The sequence below is a fragment of the Sapajus apella genome, unplaced genomic scaffold (assembly GCF_009761245.1).
Source record: "Sapajus apella isolate SASKATOON/1434 unplaced genomic scaffold, GSC_monkey_1.0 scaffold10, whole genome shotgun sequence".
Taxonomy (NCBI): domain Eukaryota; kingdom Metazoa; phylum Chordata; class Mammalia; order Primates; family Cebidae; genus Sapajus; species Sapajus apella.
Genome location: NW_022436950.1, coordinates 35,748,557 through 35,766,577, shown reverse-complemented (window position 1 = coordinate 35,766,577; position 18,021 = coordinate 35,748,557). Strand labels below are relative to the sequence as shown.

The following is an 18,021-nucleotide window of genomic DNA, read 5'->3' as shown; positions in this document are numbered from 1 at the left end:
ACAAAGCTGAACGACTAAGGAAAGTAAATTACATAGTTTTAAAACTACATAATTTCTATCAGGGCCATATTATCAGTGAAACATTTTTAACTGCAGAAATTGTAGTTCTGGTTCAGAAACAAGTTGTACATTTTTTCACCCTAATCAATGGGGAAAAAAATCAGTGCTGTCTGTGTCTTTGTGGGTGGTTCTGCTATGGAGATCAGCAGTTACTATGGCTAAGTCGGCCCATTCTGTTTAGGAATATATTTTAAATGTTTAGTTTAAAAAAAAGATAATGGTTTGGGCATGCCATCCAATCAGCCTTCAGTTTTGGCTGTGTTGCCAGTTAACAAAAATGCACATAGCTTCATATAAACAGGGCCTTCTTATATTTTCTTTTATTCACCAACTATAGACACAAAGTCAGGGGCTTATTTTTAATCCATTTTAATGGTTTCTTTCTTTCTTTTCCTCTTCATTTATTCAACGATTTTTTAGGTTTCAACTTTTGAGCCTGGAACTATGCCAGCAAAGATGGAAAGATGCCCAAGATGGGCATTCCTTGCCTCACAGAATGCCCCACAGTCTAATAGGGAGATGCAGACCAACTTACAACTACAAAACAGTGTAAGAGATAGGTGAGCAAGGAGAGGAGTATCTAACCCCAAATTAGGGGCTTAAGAAAGTAATTCTGAAAAAGCTTACAGTCCTGGATGATGACTAAGAGGCTGCTGGAGCAGCATGGCAGAGTAGAAACAGAGGGCAAAGAATGGTTCTCAAAGAGGGTAGTTCTACCCTTAAGCAGGAATTTCAGAAAATGTTGAGGACATTTTGGGCTGCCACAATGAAGAGGAGAGGGAGACTTACTGGTATTTATTGGGAAGTCGAAAATGCTAGATGCCTTGTAAGCATGGTACAATGGTAGTAACAACAATAAAAGTCCAGCATTCCACATGATTTTTAAATGTTCTTAGACGGAAAGTCATAGAGATAGGAAATCTTGTTTATAACAATCTAATCTTAGAACCTAATTTCATTTTACATATAAAAAGTGTTTTGAATAATTTTAATAATGAATGAATTTTCCAGGAGTGCTATTGCCCTCTAAAATAAATTGAAAGAAGTCTGCACTTTCTTTTGTTCTGAGTTTACAAAGAGCTGTTTGTAATGTTGGAAAATAATTTCACCAACGGAAAATTAGCTTGAAATAAGAGTTGCTGGTACAACTGGCAGTGTGCACTGTCACATGCCAGTATGATAGAAGAAATTTGGAATTCCTTTTAACAGAATTAAGAACTAAATAATATTAAATTAGTGAAAACATGAAATGAGCTTTATTAGTAAAAATTGTTTTAAAATATTTCATACTACTGCTGTCATATAAAATATACAGTATGAAAGGCTGGGCATGGTGGCACATGACTCTAATCCCAGCACTTTGGGAGGCCAAGGCAGGTAGATCACCTGAGGTCAGGAGTTTGAGACCAGCCTGGCCAAATGGTGAAACCCCATCTCTACTAAAAATACAAAAATTAGCCAGGCATGGTAGCACACACCTGTAGTCCCAGCTACTTGGGAAGCTGAGGCAGGAGAATCATTTGAACCAGGGAGGTGGAGATTGCAGCGGGCTGAGATGATGCCACTGTACTACAACTTGAGCAATAGAGCAAGACTCCATCTCAAAAAAATTAAATAAAATATATAGGACGATAAAAAAAAAATCTACATTGTAAAAAATCAGATAAAGTCATTTTATTACTACCACCTCATCCCACATTATAACACCGAAATGATTTTGTCATTGCAAATGATAATCTTATCTCATTTGCAAGAATTTTACATGTTCCCATTTTCTCTGCTTGCCTATAACTGTCTTAGCACATTATCTCTACTTCAATTAAGATTATTTCCCTTTTTCTCATAGCATATACAAGTATGTCACATATGCTATCACTTATTGTAACATGTTTTAATTCTGGAGTCCACTCATATTTGTTCTTTTTCCTGTACTTCTTGAGAAAAAAAAAAGACTTCTAATTTCACTTCTCTTAAACCCAAAGTTCTTGATTATAGGTATGTGTAAGGTTTGACTACTTCATTATGTCTTTTAATAGTGGCAACTAAGCATTTAGATACTGAAACAGATATATTACTTTATTATAAATTACTTTCTCGTTATTTCTCCTTCATACTAGGTGTTGGGGCATTACAGTCATATAAAAAGTAGGTATGTAAGTAGGTTATATTATTTACAAATTTCACTTGGACAGTAAAGATGGTGGTAGAAATCATCACAAAGGTAATTAAAAATTTTCTGTCAGCCACATTAATTTTTAAAAGTATAAAAAGAAAACGCTGAAATATTCATATCTTTTAGTTAACCAAAAATAACCAAAATTTTAACAGGTAACTAATACAAATATATATATTTTGAGAGTCTTGCTCTGTCACTCAGGCTGGAATGCAATGGTGTGATCTTGGTTCACTGCAGCCTCTGCCTCCTGGGTTCAAGTAATTCTCCTGCCTCCGCCTCCTGAGTAGCTGAGATTACAGGCGTACGCCACCACACCTGGAGAATTTCTGTATTTCTAGTAGAGACAGGGTTTCACCATGCTGGCCAGGCTGCCTTGAACTCCTGGTCTCAAGTGATCTGCCTGCCGCGGCTTCCCAAAGTGCTGGGATTACAGGCATGAGCCAACACACCCGGCCATGAGATCTTTTTACATTTCTGTTTCATAGTAAGTCTTTGAAGTCCAGTGTGTATTTTATCCTTACAGCACACCACAATTTGGATTAACCGCATTTTAAATACTTAATAGGCGCACATGGCTTGTGGCTACCATCTGGGGCAGTACACCTCTGATGTATCCGGATTTGCCAACCAAATGGTATATTTTGACCAAATAGTATTTTTGACCAAATAATACATTTTTAAAGAAAGGAACAGGTTTCCAGTTAGGCATCAGTGCAGAAGAATCATTCCACTTGGTATCTCTGCTGTAAAGAACTAAATTTGTTAATATCTTAAGAAATTTACAAAAGCCCTGAAGCTACAGAAGGCATGTTGTTTCAGGTTCTAATACAAAATTATTGACATCAATTATGCTACCACCTATATAATCATACCAGAAGTATTAATATTTGATGGTATCATATTTAAAGTTGCTTGTTTTTACTCATTTATTAAGTTTAATTTTTATTTGAAAAATTGAAGTTAAATGAAAAGGTTTCATCATTTGGAGTTCTAATGAATGCATTCCTCTTCATTAAGTCACCCCATGGCATGTTTATAGAACTTACAGGTGTCAGTTCAGCCTGTTCTTCTGTGAAGCCACTATGATGCTTGGCCTGCTTGCTGGAACATCTCAGAGAAATAGCATGCTGTGAAAATGCAGTAAGGAAGAAAATAATAGGTAAAGGAGGTGAACAGGGCAGTTCTCATTATGATGCAGGAAGAGAAAATGATCACTGAAGTGAAACAAAACAGTAATGAAACAAAACAGTAATGAAAAGTTGCATGCAATTACCTTTCATTCTCTTACATGCAAAAATTATAAAGGTAAGACCCAGATGATCCTAACCCTTAACAATTTAGAGATAACCTGACTCCACTTCTGGACGGTAGGGTTCTATGAAAGAATTGTGCAGAAACATTATGTCCAATACCAATTCATGCTAACAAACCTCAACTGGGCCTTAACCACTGTTTGGCAGTGCTCTTAATCTTTTCCCCTCACTCTGCTAAGTCATCCTCTCAAAGCCTGTTCTAAGTGTCCATGTTCTTCAAGCTTCTAGCTTCCTTCTTCCCTCTCTTCATATGACTGTACTTCCCTCCATGTGAAAAAACTACATCCATTTATCATGAGGATCTTCACCATTAGAGTGTACCTTGTAATTACACCCATATTTTTATCCTTCCCTCGAATTCTAGATGAATAAAAGTGTTTTGTTTCCCCTTCCAAAGCTAAGCATGTTCTAGATCCCATTCATTCCCCTCTGAAAGAGAGTTATCTTTAGTCTCTGATACTCAACTACATCAGTTCATTGAGGGTGAGGGGAAGAGAAAAATGTTCAATTATTCTGGGTACCCTCCTCTTGCTAAACTATGCTTCTCCTCTCCACTGCCAAGTTCCCTGAATTCATGCTAGAAGGTGCCTCCTCCACTTCCCAGCCACTCATTTATCCCTTAATTTCTTGCAATCTTTCTCCCCCTAAAGCCTTCATCCTTTGAGTTATGATGTATTCTGTAATTCATTCTCAAAGTCATCAAGAACTTTTTAACCAAAAACATTTTCTAGTCTTTCCATCACAGTTCCTACCACACTACCGAAATCACTTGTTTGGTTGTCTCTATATCCACCCCTCCATACAATAAACTATCACTTCATAAGGACTTTTTTTTTTTTTTTTTTTTAAGACAGAGTCTCGCTGTGTCGCCCAGGCTGGAGTGCAGTAGCATGATCTCAGCTCACTGCAACCTCTGCCTTCGGGGTTCAAGCAATTTTCCTGCTTCAGCCTCCCAAGTAGCTGGGATTACAGGCACCCACCACGACGCCTGGTTAGTTTGGTATTTTTAGCGGGGATGGAGTTTCACTGTGTTGGCCAGGCTGGCCTTGAACTAGTAACCTCAAGTGATCTCCTCACCTCCGCCTCCCAAGGTGCTGTGATTACAGGCGTGAGCCACCCCACCTGGCCAACATTGTATATTATATTCCAGTTTTATCCCTTACACCCCTCCACAGTGCCTAGGCACTCAAATATTTACAGAATGTATGAATAACTATTTCTCCTTGTCCTTCATGCCACATACTTGGCCAAACGAAGGCTGTTTTTTTCTCTTGATATTTTCTCATTAAACATATTCTGTTTCAATTACTACATCAACAGGAGGACTATCAAATCTATACTGCCAATATCCTTGTTCTTAGGAAACAGATGCTGAAGTATTAAAAAATATAAGGGAATGATAAATGCAACCAACTCTCAAATGGTTCAGGAAAAATAAATAGAAACATAGAACAATAAAGTAAATGTGGTAAAATGTTAAAATTACTGAATCTGGCTAATGAATTTCATGAGTTCTTTGTACTATTCTTTAAAGGTTTTATAAGTATAACATTATTTCAAACTAAGTTATTTTTTTAAAAATCTGTTCTTTCTAGACTCAATTTTGCACAAGTGTCCATCATGTATTTCCAAATGCTTGCTGGTTAAACTTTTTAAAAATCTAAATCTGGGCCAGGCACGGTGGCTCAAACCTGTAATCCCAGCACTTTGGGAGGCAAAAGTGGATAGATCACTTTGAGGTCAGGAGTTTGAAACCAGCCTGGCCAACATGGTGAAACCCCATTTCTACTAAAAATATAAAAAATAGCCAGGCGTGGTGGCTCGCACCTGTAGTTCCAGCTACTCAGGAGGCTGAGGCAGGAGAATTGCTTGAATCCAGGAGGCAGAGGTCACAGTAAGCCCAGGTGGTGCCCCTGCACTCCTGCCTGGGAGACAGAGCAAGACTCTGTCTTTTTCTGTCTTTTAAAAAAAAAAAAAAAAAAAAAAAAAAATCTGAATCTGAAGTATTCAGCAAGAGATGATTGCCTAGGTATCATGTAAAACAGTATGATGGAACACTACAGTTATTATTCAGTACGCCCTTACCAGAAAAGCATATATTTGAAGTGAAAAAACCAATAGAAAATAAATAAAGATTAAAAATTTATGATGTTACATTAACATGAAAAAAAGGGATTGTGTAATAATATAGCCTTTAATGTTGTTTAGGTCCATTTCTGTAAAGTAATTAATTTTCTTACCAAAAAATATCTGCTCCAAGTCTAATCTTTACCTACTCTTTATCATTACTTTCATAAATCTAAAAGCTGTGCTCAAAATATGTAACAAAAATGTCCAGTGAGTTTCCTAAGGGGAAAAAAATGAATTTAAAGGTCAATTCTCTGTATAAATTTTGCTGTACATTTTCTCAGTTTTGAAAGCTTTCATTTGTGTTACAAAGTGTTTTGTCATTTGTGTTTGATAAAAACTTTGTCAATCTTACAAAAACTCTCCACAAATTTCTGCAAAGTAAGTTATGAACAACTATTTTCTTCTTAAACTGAATCTGTAACATGTTAATACAAAGTGCCATTTATAAGCCAGAGTCCTTGGGGTGGGGGTGGAAATGTACACATTAAAAAGCATTGATCTGGCCAGGTGTGGTGGCTCACGCCTGTAATCTTAGCACTTTTGGAAGCCCAGGCGGGCAAATTATTTGAGGTGAGGAGATCGAGATCAATGTGGCCAACATGGAAAAACCCCATCTCTACAAAAATACAAAAATAAGCTGGGTGTGGTGGTGTGTGCCTGTAGTCCCAGCTACTAGGGAGGCTGAGACATGAGAATCACTTGAACCTGAGAGATAGAGGTTACAGTGAGCTGAGATTGTGCCACTGCACTCCAGTCTAGGCAAAACAGCATGACCCTGTCACACACACAAAAAAATAATAAAATAAAAAGCATTGATCTGAACACAGGAGCCAAACCATTATAAAGAAATGGCCTTGTACCAAAGTAGTGGTTACAAAGAAAACACTTCCTTGTGATAGCTAACACTTTAAATTACAACTAGAAAAAAGAAGTGGAGGCTTATGACCACTCACTGGTGTTTCAATAAAATAGATTTCCATCATCTTTACTGACCTGTGTATGCATTTTCCACAAATATTATGCTGAAAGTAAGTACAGCATGATGGTTAAGAATGCAGACCCTGGTGCTAGAGTGCTTGGGTTCAAGCCCCAGCTTGGCCATTTATAATGGCAAGGTGATTCTGGGCCTATCATTTAATGTTTCTTCATGTGTAAAATGAAGGTAATCACAGCATTTATCTTCAAAGGTTGGTATAAAAATTATATCAGTGATTAATATTACTACTAAGAGTGGGAACCTACCAGCCCTCATCTTAATTTAAGCTTTTTTAGTTTAGAGCTAGAGTTTAACTTAATTTTACTTAAAATATTTTAAAGATATACACAAAAACACCACAAGATGGGGATGTTATTACATACATCTCTTTGCCTTTTTCTCTCGTGCCCATGTAGTTGTCTCTAAGTCTGCTGGCTCTGAGAACTCTGGCCAGTCTACTTGTCTTGACTTTCCTTCAATTCGGTGATGAAGCAGCATGATACGGTGGTATGAGCTCTATACCTGGTATGTTTGGGTTCAAATTCTTGGTCAAGTTATTTAGTCACTCTCTGCCTCAGTTCCTTCCATTGTACAAAAGGGATAATCGTATCCTCCACAAGGTGTTGGGCTCTGCACCATGTGTATTAAGCCATAAAGCACAATGGCTATGGCTAACAGAGTAAGCACTCAATTTTTCTATTCCCCCCCGCCGTTTTCTCTTTATTCTGCTCTCCTTCTACTGGATATTATATAGCAGTAAATTTCTGAATGTTTTTAAAATGATTTCATTTTGTTTTATAGCCTCTGTTCATTTTAAATAGATGAATATATTTCTTTTTCTTTTTTTTTAGACGGAGTCTTGCTCTGTTACCCAAGGATGGAGTGCAGTGGTGTGACCTCGGCTCACCGCAACCTCCGGACCCCAGGTTCAAGCGATTCTCCCACCTCAGCCTCCTGAGTAGCTGGGATTTCAGGCGTCTTCCACCACCACGCACAGCTAATTTTTTTTTTCTATATTCTTAATAGAGATAGGATTGTGCCATGTTGGCCAGACTGGTCCTGAACTCCTGACTTCAAGAGATCTGCCTGCCTTGGCCTCCCAAAGTGCTAGGATTATAGGTGTGAGCCACTGTGCCTGGCCAGATGAATATATTTCTATTTTTGTCTAAAAAATGGTCCTTTACCAGCCCTCCAGAAACCCAAAATAAAAACAGACCTAAACCTAAATAAATATGCTTTTTACTTCTGCAGAGAAAAAAAATCACACAGGTTTCCAAGAAACACATACAATAAGAGTCAGGGCCTATGTGCCAGTGATTACTGGGCAAGTGTATCTGAAATATGTTTGTGTGAATTAGGCTTTTCCCCTGGATTTCACTAAATCTTCCGCTTTTTTCATCTGAGACCTATTCCTTTAATTTTTTTTTTTTTTTTTTTTTTTGAAATGGTGTCTTGTTCTGTCGACCAGGCTAGAGTGCAGTGGCACTATCTCAGCTCACTGCAACTTGTGCCTCCGTGATTCTCCTGCCTCGGTCTCCTGAGTAGCTGGCATTACAGGTGCCCATCATCATGCCAAGCTAATTTTTGTATTTTTAGTAGAGATGGGGTTTCATCATGTTGGCCAGGCTGGTCTTGAACTCATGACCTCAGGTGATCCACCCGCCTCGAACTCCCAAAGTGCTGGGATTATAGGCGTGAGCCAACGTACCTGGCCTTACCTATTCCTTTAAATTTGGCAAAAGGTTTTGCTGAATTTTAAGAAAAACTTAATTACATTATGTATATTATGATAGAAAAAAATCCTTTGAATCTGCTAAACTAAAGTAATAGCTTTACAAAGTATTTTCATTTTAAAAATACACTGCCATGTATAAAATTCCAAATTCAAAAAAAATTTAATAATCCCACCAGAAAAATAAAGGTAAATTCTAACATTAACCTTTAATTAGTAAATCCTACTTTATATAAAAATAACATGAAATTACCATTTAAATTTACAAACTGTTGTCTTATTGAGATGTTTTGTCAGTTAACATGAATAAAAGTACCACAAAGATGAGTAAATCAGCTACAACATATTTCATAATGGTTGAGAAATAGCCTTTATTACTATTTATTTCAACTACAATGAATTTTAATTTTAAAAACTTAGCAAATGGTCATCACTGCTGATGGATTTTATAATAATATTGACTGAAATTATTCTATAATTCATTTGGGAAATAAGCATTTTTAACAATTGGCTATACTTTAAGATTTTTATGAAAATTAAGAAGCAAACGTGGTTTTAGAATTCACACACAGATTTCTCAGTTATTTGACTCACTTAATTTCTTCAGTCTTGGCTTTGATGAAATGGTATGAGGCTTAAATGAGATAACATATGTGAAGTGCTGGAAGTACAGTATCTTAACAAAAACCAAGCAAAAGAAAGGCAAGTATAAAAGATAAACTCTTTTAGAAGTGCAATCGTACTGTGCCTGTCCACGTTGATTCTCAGAGAGCAAGGAGGCAGAAAGATAAGCCACACTATTACGTTTAGATGGACAACTTGACTACCCATGACCCCAAGATGAAACAGTACTAACTTCAAATTGGCATTTCTGATATTTGTATCACTAAATTTCAGTAAAAGCTACTATTCTATCCTGGGTTTCTCTAAACAGTTAAGTATAATTACTGGCACTAGAAAACCTAGATGTCAAAAAGAATGCACTATTAAAGAGTTTTTACATATGTTACTTCACAGTCACCATCCTGAAAGAAAACAACTGCTGATAATTTTAGTGTCAGCTTCTAGATTTAAAATGGTGGAATGAACACATGCATATATTTGTTCATTCAAATATCTGAATGCTTCTTTTTTGATAGAGTCTCGCTCTGTCACCCAGGCTGGAGTGTAGTGGTGCGATCTTGGCTCTTGGGTTCAAGCAATTCTCCTACCTCAGCCTCCTGAGTAGCTAGAATTACAGGCATGTGCCACCACGCTTGGCTAACTTTTGTATTTTTAGGAGAGACGGGGTTTCACCATGGTCAGGCTGGTCTTTAACTCCTGACCTCAAGCAATCCACCCGTCTTGGCCTCCCAAAGTGCTGCAATTACAGGAGTGAGCCACCATGCCCGGCCAAATATTCGAGTGCTTCTTATGAGCCAAGTACTGTTCTCAATGTTAAGAATACATCAGGAATAAAAGAAACAAAAAATCTCTCTCCTCATGAAGCTTATATTCAAGTTAGAGAGGACAATCAAAAAGTAAAGTATATAGTATGTTAAATGACGGTAAGTACTAAAGAGAAAAAAAAACAGAAACGAGAGATAAAAAGTAATCAAAGGCTGGGTGCAATGGCTCACGCCTGTAATCCTAGCACTTTTGGAGGCTAAAGTTGGGGGACTGCTTGAGCCCTGGAGTTCAATATAGTGCCTGGGCAATATAGTGAGACGCCTTCTCTACAAAAAATTAAAATATTAGATGGACATGATGGCATATGCCTAAGGTCCCACCTACTCAGGAAACTAAGGGCAGGAGGATCCCTTGAACCCAGGAAGCAGAGGCGCCAAGATGGCACCACTGCACTACAGCCTGGGTGGCAGAATGAGACAAGGTCTCAAAAAAACAAAATAAAGAAAAGGTAGTAACAGGGCATAATAAGAGAAGCTCCATTTTTAAATAGCATGATCAAAGAATGCCTCAACAAGAAAGTGACATCTGAGCAAATTCCAGAAGGTAACTAGGAGAATGTTATACTGATAACTGGGGAAGGGCATCCAGGCAGGGGAATAAATGCAAAGGCTAAGAGGCAGGCTCTGGTTACTGGCTGAGAACAAGTATGGGACAGTATGGCTAGCAGGGTAAGGGACAGAGGGAAGAAAAATAGGGTCAGTGGTAACAGGAAAGCAGATCAGGTAAGGCATTACAGGCCACTATAGGGGTTTTGGCTATACTTTGAAGTGCAAAGCCTTTAGGTTTGAAAAGAGATAATCTGGCTTACCTTGCAAAAGGACCACTCTGGCTGCAATGTGGATGATAGACTGTTAGGGTGAAGGTGAATGCAGAAAGACCAGGTGAAAGCCTATTCAAAAATCTAGATCAAGATGATGTTGGCTTGGTGGCAGTGAAGATGGTGAGAAGTGATCATATTCTAGACATATTCTGAAGATAAAGCCAACAGAAGTTGCTGCTAGATTGGAAGGGAGGCGGAAAGAAAATAAGTAGATAAAGACTCCATGGAATTTGCTTGATGAAGAAGGAGGATGGAATATCTATTAATTGTGATAGAGAAGATGGTGGGAGAAATAAGTTTGAAGAAAAAGGACTTTAGATTTAGACCAGTTAAATTTGAGCAATCTACTTGTGATGGTTAATTTTAGGTATCAACTTGACTGGATTAAGGAATACCTAGAGAACTGGTAAAGCATCTGGGTATGTCTGTGAGAGTGTTTCTACAGGAGATGGTATGTGAACCAGGCCTGAGTTGGGAAGATCTGCCCTCATTGTGAGTAGGCACCATCCAATCAGCTGGGAGCCCCAGATAGAACAAAAAAGGCAGAGAGAAAGTGATTTCCTCCCTTTCTTTCCTAGAGATGGGACACTCTACTTCTGCTCTTTGATAGGCTCTCCTGTCTTTGTACTGCAGGCCTTATACCAGCAGCACCCCCTTGGGTTCCCAGGCCTTCAGTCTAGGACTGAACCATACTACCACCATCCTAGAGTCTCTAGTTTGTTGACAGCCTGTCATATGACTCTCTCAGCCTCTATACTGGTATGAGCCAATTTCCATAATAAATCCCCTCTCATTTCCTATTGGTTCTCTCTCTCTGGAGAAATCTAATACACAATTATTCATTCTAATAGAGATATTGATTAGAGATGGAATGTATGCATCTGGAGTTCAGAAGAGAGAGAGGCTGGCCAAAGATGCCTATATTTCCTTGAATCTAAGACAATTTGATGCTGGTACTTTCTTGATCTTTATCAGAAACTTTCAACAGAAGGACTTCATACAACATATTGTAACTGCCACCTTGTTGAATCATGAGTAACAAATGCCATGAGATTTAAAATGTGGTTTCTCAACCTTGCACTATTTTGGGCCAGACAGCTATTCTTCATGTGGGCTGTCTTGTGCACTGTAGGATGTTTAGCAGCATCGCTGGCCTCTACCCACTAGATGCCAGTAGTAGCACACTCCTTTGATGGACAACCAAAAATGCTGCATATCTCTAGGGGGACAAAGTAGCCCAAGTTATGAAGCATTGTTTTACAGGGATTAAAATGGAGGTAGAAAGATGGGGAAAAGAAGAATATGGCTGAGTGGTAACTAATTTAGCAAATCCAAGAAAAGCTGAATGCTGGGCCAGCACTGGAGAAAAGCAGAGGAGCACTCAATTTATACTGTGTAACCTCAGAGGTCCCCACAAGCAAGAGTAGAGTAAAAGTGATGGTGGGATTAAAAGTAGGAAGACTGGTTGAAAACATATTTAAGAAAACAGCTAATTCCCAGATTCCCTCCTTTACTTACTTGCCCACCAGCAGTGGTCTCAGGTACAGATTAATATCCACTCACAGGACCTAACAGACCACAGCTTGGCACCAGATTCACTCAGTTCTGTAGAAAGAAAGATAGCATGCTGGCATTGCTAGCATGAGATACGCCGTCTTCAGAGGGAATCCATACAGCTCACCACAGGCCCTTTTTGGACACATAAGTGATAGCTCATTCTAAGGGGAAAGAGACCATGTGGTAAGTGCAGAAATCACCCTGGGTTAGGGAAGCTTCATGCTCCATGGGAACCATTAGTACCTTGTAATAGTCAATGAGGATAAGTTCCAGGGCCCCTTAAAGGACATGTTCACACTCATTTACAAGAGTTACACTGCTGGCCAGGTGCAGTGGCTCCCAAAGTGTAATCCCAGAACTTTGGGAGGCCGGAGGTCAGGAGTTTGAGACTAGCCTGGACAACGTGGCAAAACCCTGTCTCTACCAAAAAAAAAGAAATCCAAAAATTAGCCGAGTATGGTGGCACGTGCCTGTCATCCCAGCTACTCAGAGGCTGAGACACGAGAATCATCTGAACCTGGGAGGCAGAGGTTGCAGTGAGCTGAGATTGTGCCACTGCACTCCAGCCTGGGTGACAGAGCGAGACTCTGTCTTAAAAAAAAAAAAAAAAAAAAAAAAAGTTATACTGCACACCAGGAAGTCAAGGAGGTCTCTGTCTTTTCATAGGCTAATTTAGTTTTTCATGGACAGTCTTCCTGGTTGATATGTACTCACCAATCAGGGGTCAATTTCACAATAAACAATATTACCTGGAGATATTCTATATAAATTATTAATCCAGTATGTTTCCAGGAAAAGAGTGCCAGGTGAAGGACAACCCAAGGTCATTTTCCATGAAGAAAAGGACTCAGACCTACTGTCCTCTCTACCTACAGCAGTAGTGATTCTCAATTGGGGGTGGATTTTGTTTTACAAGGAACATGTAACAATGTCTGGGGAGGTTTTTAGTTGTCACAACTGAAGAAGGTATGTGTACCACTGACATCTAGTATGTACGGGCCAGGGATGCTAAACATCCTACAATGCATAGGACAGTCACTCACAACAGAAAACTAGCCCAAATATCGATAGTGCTAATAGCTGAGAAACCCTGACCCAGATGGATTTGATCAAAGATTATAGACTGGGCCAGGCACAGTGACTCACACCTTTATTCCCAGCACTTTGTAGGCCTGAGGTTGGCAGATCACAAGGTCAGAAAATCGAGACCATCCTGGCCAACATGGTGAAACCCTGTCTCTACTAAAAATACAAAAACTAGCTGGGCATGGTGGCGTGTGCCTGTAATCCCAGCTACTCGGGAGTTTGAGGCAGGAGACTGCTTGAACTAGGCAGTCGGAGGTTGTAGTGAGCTGAGATGGCGCCACCGCACTCCAGCCTGGCGACAGAGTGAGACTCATCTCAAAAACAAACAAACAAAAGAAAGTTCACAGACTAAACACTGAGGACCACCCTCATGTTCCAAGCCTTCTATCCCAAATGGGGTGCTAAAACACTGGCAGCCAGCATAGAAGAGTGGAAGAATCTTCTCTAGAGAAGCTCACCAGCCTAAGAAAAAAGACCTAAGGATAATCCCAAAGACTATTTAAAAAAAAAGAATTTTAAGAACATGCAATTAATGAAATACTAATTTGGTTTGAACTAGAGAGATTTAATCAACTGGGAGAAAGTTTGAATTTGAAATAGTGATCACCGTATAGAAAATTAAGCATTTTTAAAAGTCTATTCACTCCAGTAAAAGTAAAATGATATTCTAGAAAGGGAATGTAGTCATAAGAGTATATAGAGGTTACCAGTAAATTACAAGTATAAAGTCATTTAAACATAAACACTGAAAATTAGCTCAATCAAAATATATTTGGAGAATGAGCCAGGTGTGGTGGCTTATGCCTGTCATCCCAGCACTTTGGGAGGCTGAGGCAGGCAGATCACCTGAGGTCAGGAGTTCAAGACCAGCCTGACCAACATGGAGAAACCCCGTCTCTACTGAAAATATAAAATTAGCTGGGCATGGTAGCCACATGCCTGTAATTTCAGCTACTCGAGAGGCTGAGACAGGAGAATCATTTGAACCTGGGAGGTAGAGGTTGTGGTAAGCAGAGATCGTGCCATTGCATTCCAGCCTGGGCAACAGGAGCAAAATTCCATCTCAAAAAAAAAAAAAAAAAAAAACCATACATTTACACACACACATTTACACACACACGCACGCGCACGCACACACACACACACATATTTGGAGAATGGAAGAACAGACAGGGAGAAGTGAGAAGAAGCTGTGTAGAGACAGCTATACCCTCATCTTCTGGAGTAGAGTGAGAAGTCAATAGGTAATACACACAACTAAAAAAAAACAAGAAATGCAATATGTATGTGGAGTTCATGATAAAGAGGCAAATTCCCTAAGAATCAGCTGAACAAGCAAAAACTGCTTACCTTTGGGAGAATATGATGTGTATGTGAATAGGAGATAGTTTTCTGTAACGTATCTCAGAACTATAATGTCATGCATGAAAAACTAAAATATTTTTAAAACTTTTAATTTAAAGACAATTTGATACATGAGTTTGGGACATATTACGCTTGCTTCAGTTTACTTTATTTGAATCAGAACAGACTAGACCTAGAAAAAAGCATATTGAAGCAAGTTCCAGATTTGTTATACTGCATTTCTATACTCCGAGGTAAAGCAAAAGATCAGGCCAGCCAGATAAGATTTTTTAACTCCTTTTCCTACTATAGTCCTGGTTTACTCACCAAACCTTACATTAAACTCTTATATTAAACATTACGCCATTGAATACTGGCATCTTTACAGTATTGACAGTGATATCCATGGATACCACTAGATACTTTTTGAAGTGTGCTCGCTGGGAGAGAAGAACTTTTCATGTTTTACTTCAGTTTGCCCCTATACTGTATGAACCTTTATAACAAGCGTATTTTACAGAGAGAAAGACATACATACGGTATTAGAAGATCCTTCATGATTATTTTATAAATTGTCCTCATGCATCTTAACCCAACTCAAAATACTGTAAACTGATTGGAAGTAGCATCAACGTACAAAACAGAATAGCCAAGAAAGACCATCCCTAATAAAATATTGCTCCTATCCTAGCAGGTAAATCTAAAAGACATGAAATGACACATACTAAGTAGTTGGTGCTAAATATAATTCTCAGGTATCACAAAATAGAAGTTAGTTTTCAAGTTCTCTATAGGATATATACCACTTAGATAAGTTGCATTTTAATAAATGAAAATTTATTCTTCAGATTGATAAGATTTGTTAACTTTCTTTGAAATAACTCAAGTTAATCTCCAAACTACCATGATTCATACTCCTTTTGTGTTCCACAGTACCAAAAACAAAGCTAGGCACATGGATGGGTACCAAGAGTTACTGACTGATGAAAATTAATCCAAAGAATTAAATTAGGGGAAAAAAAATCAATAATGTCAAGTAATAGTTAAAATCCAAGATTTTACTTTAGTACTGATTATTCATAAATAGATTATTTTACCTCATATTAGAGTACTGTAAACACAAGCTTATTGGAAAGGTTGACTTAACTTTGTCCCAGTTTTCTTCTTACTTGCTGCTACCCTATGACAGAATCACCACCATCTCTGATGAAAAGAACTCAATAAAGAATTCTCTTTCATCAAACTCAGCTTTTGTTAAACTTATCACAAACCTATTCCTTAACCTTATCCACTCACGCACTAAAAAAATTCATCTTTTAAAAACCTGTTCATGAATAACTTTTGGTTCTCTGAACCACCCTATCAGGAAGGCAGATATAGTACTACGAACTCCATTTTACTTCTGAGAAAAATTGATGTTTAGAGATGTTGAATAGCTCACTTAAGGTGCCATGGGTAATGAGTGGCAAAGAAAACTCATCATCAAGTTTTCTGAGTCCACACCTGGTGGCCCTTTCCAACATACCACACTGACTTTTTGATAATGAAATGGAGGGTTGGGCACAGTGGCTCACACCTATAATCCCAGCACTTTGGCAGGCCAAGGCAGGCAGATCACCTGAGGTCAGGAGTTTGAGACCAGTCTGGCCAATATGGTGAAACCCCATCTCTACTAAAAATACAAAAATTAGCTGTGCATGGTGGTGAGTGCCTGTAATCCCAGCTAGTTGGGAGGCTGAGGCAGGAGAATCACTCGAACCCGGGAGGCGGAGGTTGCAGTGAGCCAAGATCATGCCACTAAACTCCAGCCTGGGTGACAAGAGTAAAACTCCATCTAAAAAAAAAAAAAAAGGATAATGAAATAAAGTTAAACCTGAAAACTAGAATCCTGGAGGACTACAATGACAATATGAGTGTTTTTCTTAAGTTTTACTTTAAATCAACATACATTAAAAAGCAATTACCATCTGAATAACTTAGTAACTAAACGGCTTTGCAAATCACATTTTAATTTTTCAAATCATGTGAAACAACTCATATTAACTCAATAAGTTCCAAATACTATAGTCACGAGAATAAAAAAAAAGAAACTAAATTTCTTCTAAATCATCTTTGTGCCATTACCATATCTGATAATATATTCCTTCTGAACCCTTGATTTTAAAACCTATCTCAGAAGTATCTTTGACAAATTCTAAATGAAGAAGAATTTAAAAAGTTAATTAAAATTACATTATTTTAATATAATTTCTCTTTTATTTTAATAATAAAATAACAGGAAAAAAGTTCCATCTATTTACCTCAGTAATTGCCTGCTCTTGATGTGTCAAATCCAGTTCTTGAGGGCGTGTTACTTTATCAATATCCAAAGAGTCCATGCTGGAGGCTGCAGAAGTGACGCTGGAACGGGAGGAATTACTAATAGAGCGTACTTCAACATCACTCACTGTGCCTGCTGAGGCAGTTCTTCTGTGCTGATTAGTTACTAAGGGCTTAGTATCTTCTAGTGCGGACTGCTGAGCAGCCTCATCCATGCTCAAAGAGGCCTGTTCTAACTGTGCAGTGACATCATCCAGGGAGTAGCTGGCGTGGGAAGGTTTAGTTATCCTATTAGATGAAGAAGATAATCCTTTCAAGGTGCCATGTTTCGATGTATGTCGGCTAGCAGGCAATTTCTGAGTAGTAGTTTTCGTTTCTGTAATTTGACGCTTACTATTTCCTGAACCAATACTGCTGAGCTCCTGCTCTATAGAGCAAAGATCAGCCATCAAGGCATCCAGATCCACAGTCTCTCCCTGATTCAGAGCTTCTGCAATGAACAACACATTATGTTTCCAGAATTTGTACATTCTGTTATAAATCAGTGAATAAATGCAGGTAATGATGCAAAAGAATATATTCTGTTGGGCCTAAAGCAAATAAAATTTAGTATTTCTGGTGTTTGTTTTAAATTCCAAAAGAAATTTTTAGAAGTACACAGTCCTCCGCTTTTAAGGCTTTTAATAAACACAGGAGAATAAATTATGAGTTCAAAAACAAAAACACTATAAAAATCTTACACTGTTCCATGGTTTTAACCACATTCTTCTGTGCAACTTTTTACCACAGGCTTCAATACGTTATTAATATGATCAGGCTTTGGCAGAGATGTTAATACCATAGCAGAGGGCATAAAAAGAGAAGTCAAAAGTCTAAAAAATTATAAACTGACAGATCAATATTATAAAGTTGACTAGGCAGAATAAAATAAATAAAGACCAGGGCCGGGAGCGGTGGCTCACGCCTGTAATCCCAGCACTTTGGGAGGCCGAGGCGGGTGGATCACGAGGTCAAGAGATCGAGACCATCCTGGTCAACACGGTGAAACCTCGTCTCTAC

General features: G+C 38.4%; 1 protein-coding gene across 1 annotated transcript in view; it reads right to left on the bottom strand.

The window, feature by feature from the left end:
• Window positions 1-18,021, bottom strand: part of RAPH1 (Ras association (RalGDS/AF-6) and pleckstrin homology domains 1) — a 93,814-nt gene that overhangs the window by 36,690 nt on the left and 39,103 nt on the right. The window contains exon 4 of the mRNA XM_032278804.1: window positions 16,944-17,452. Within this exon, the coding sequence (XP_032134695.1) occupies window positions 16,944-17,452 (509 nt within the window). The remainder of the gene's footprint in view (window positions 1-16,943; window positions 17,453-18,021) is intronic.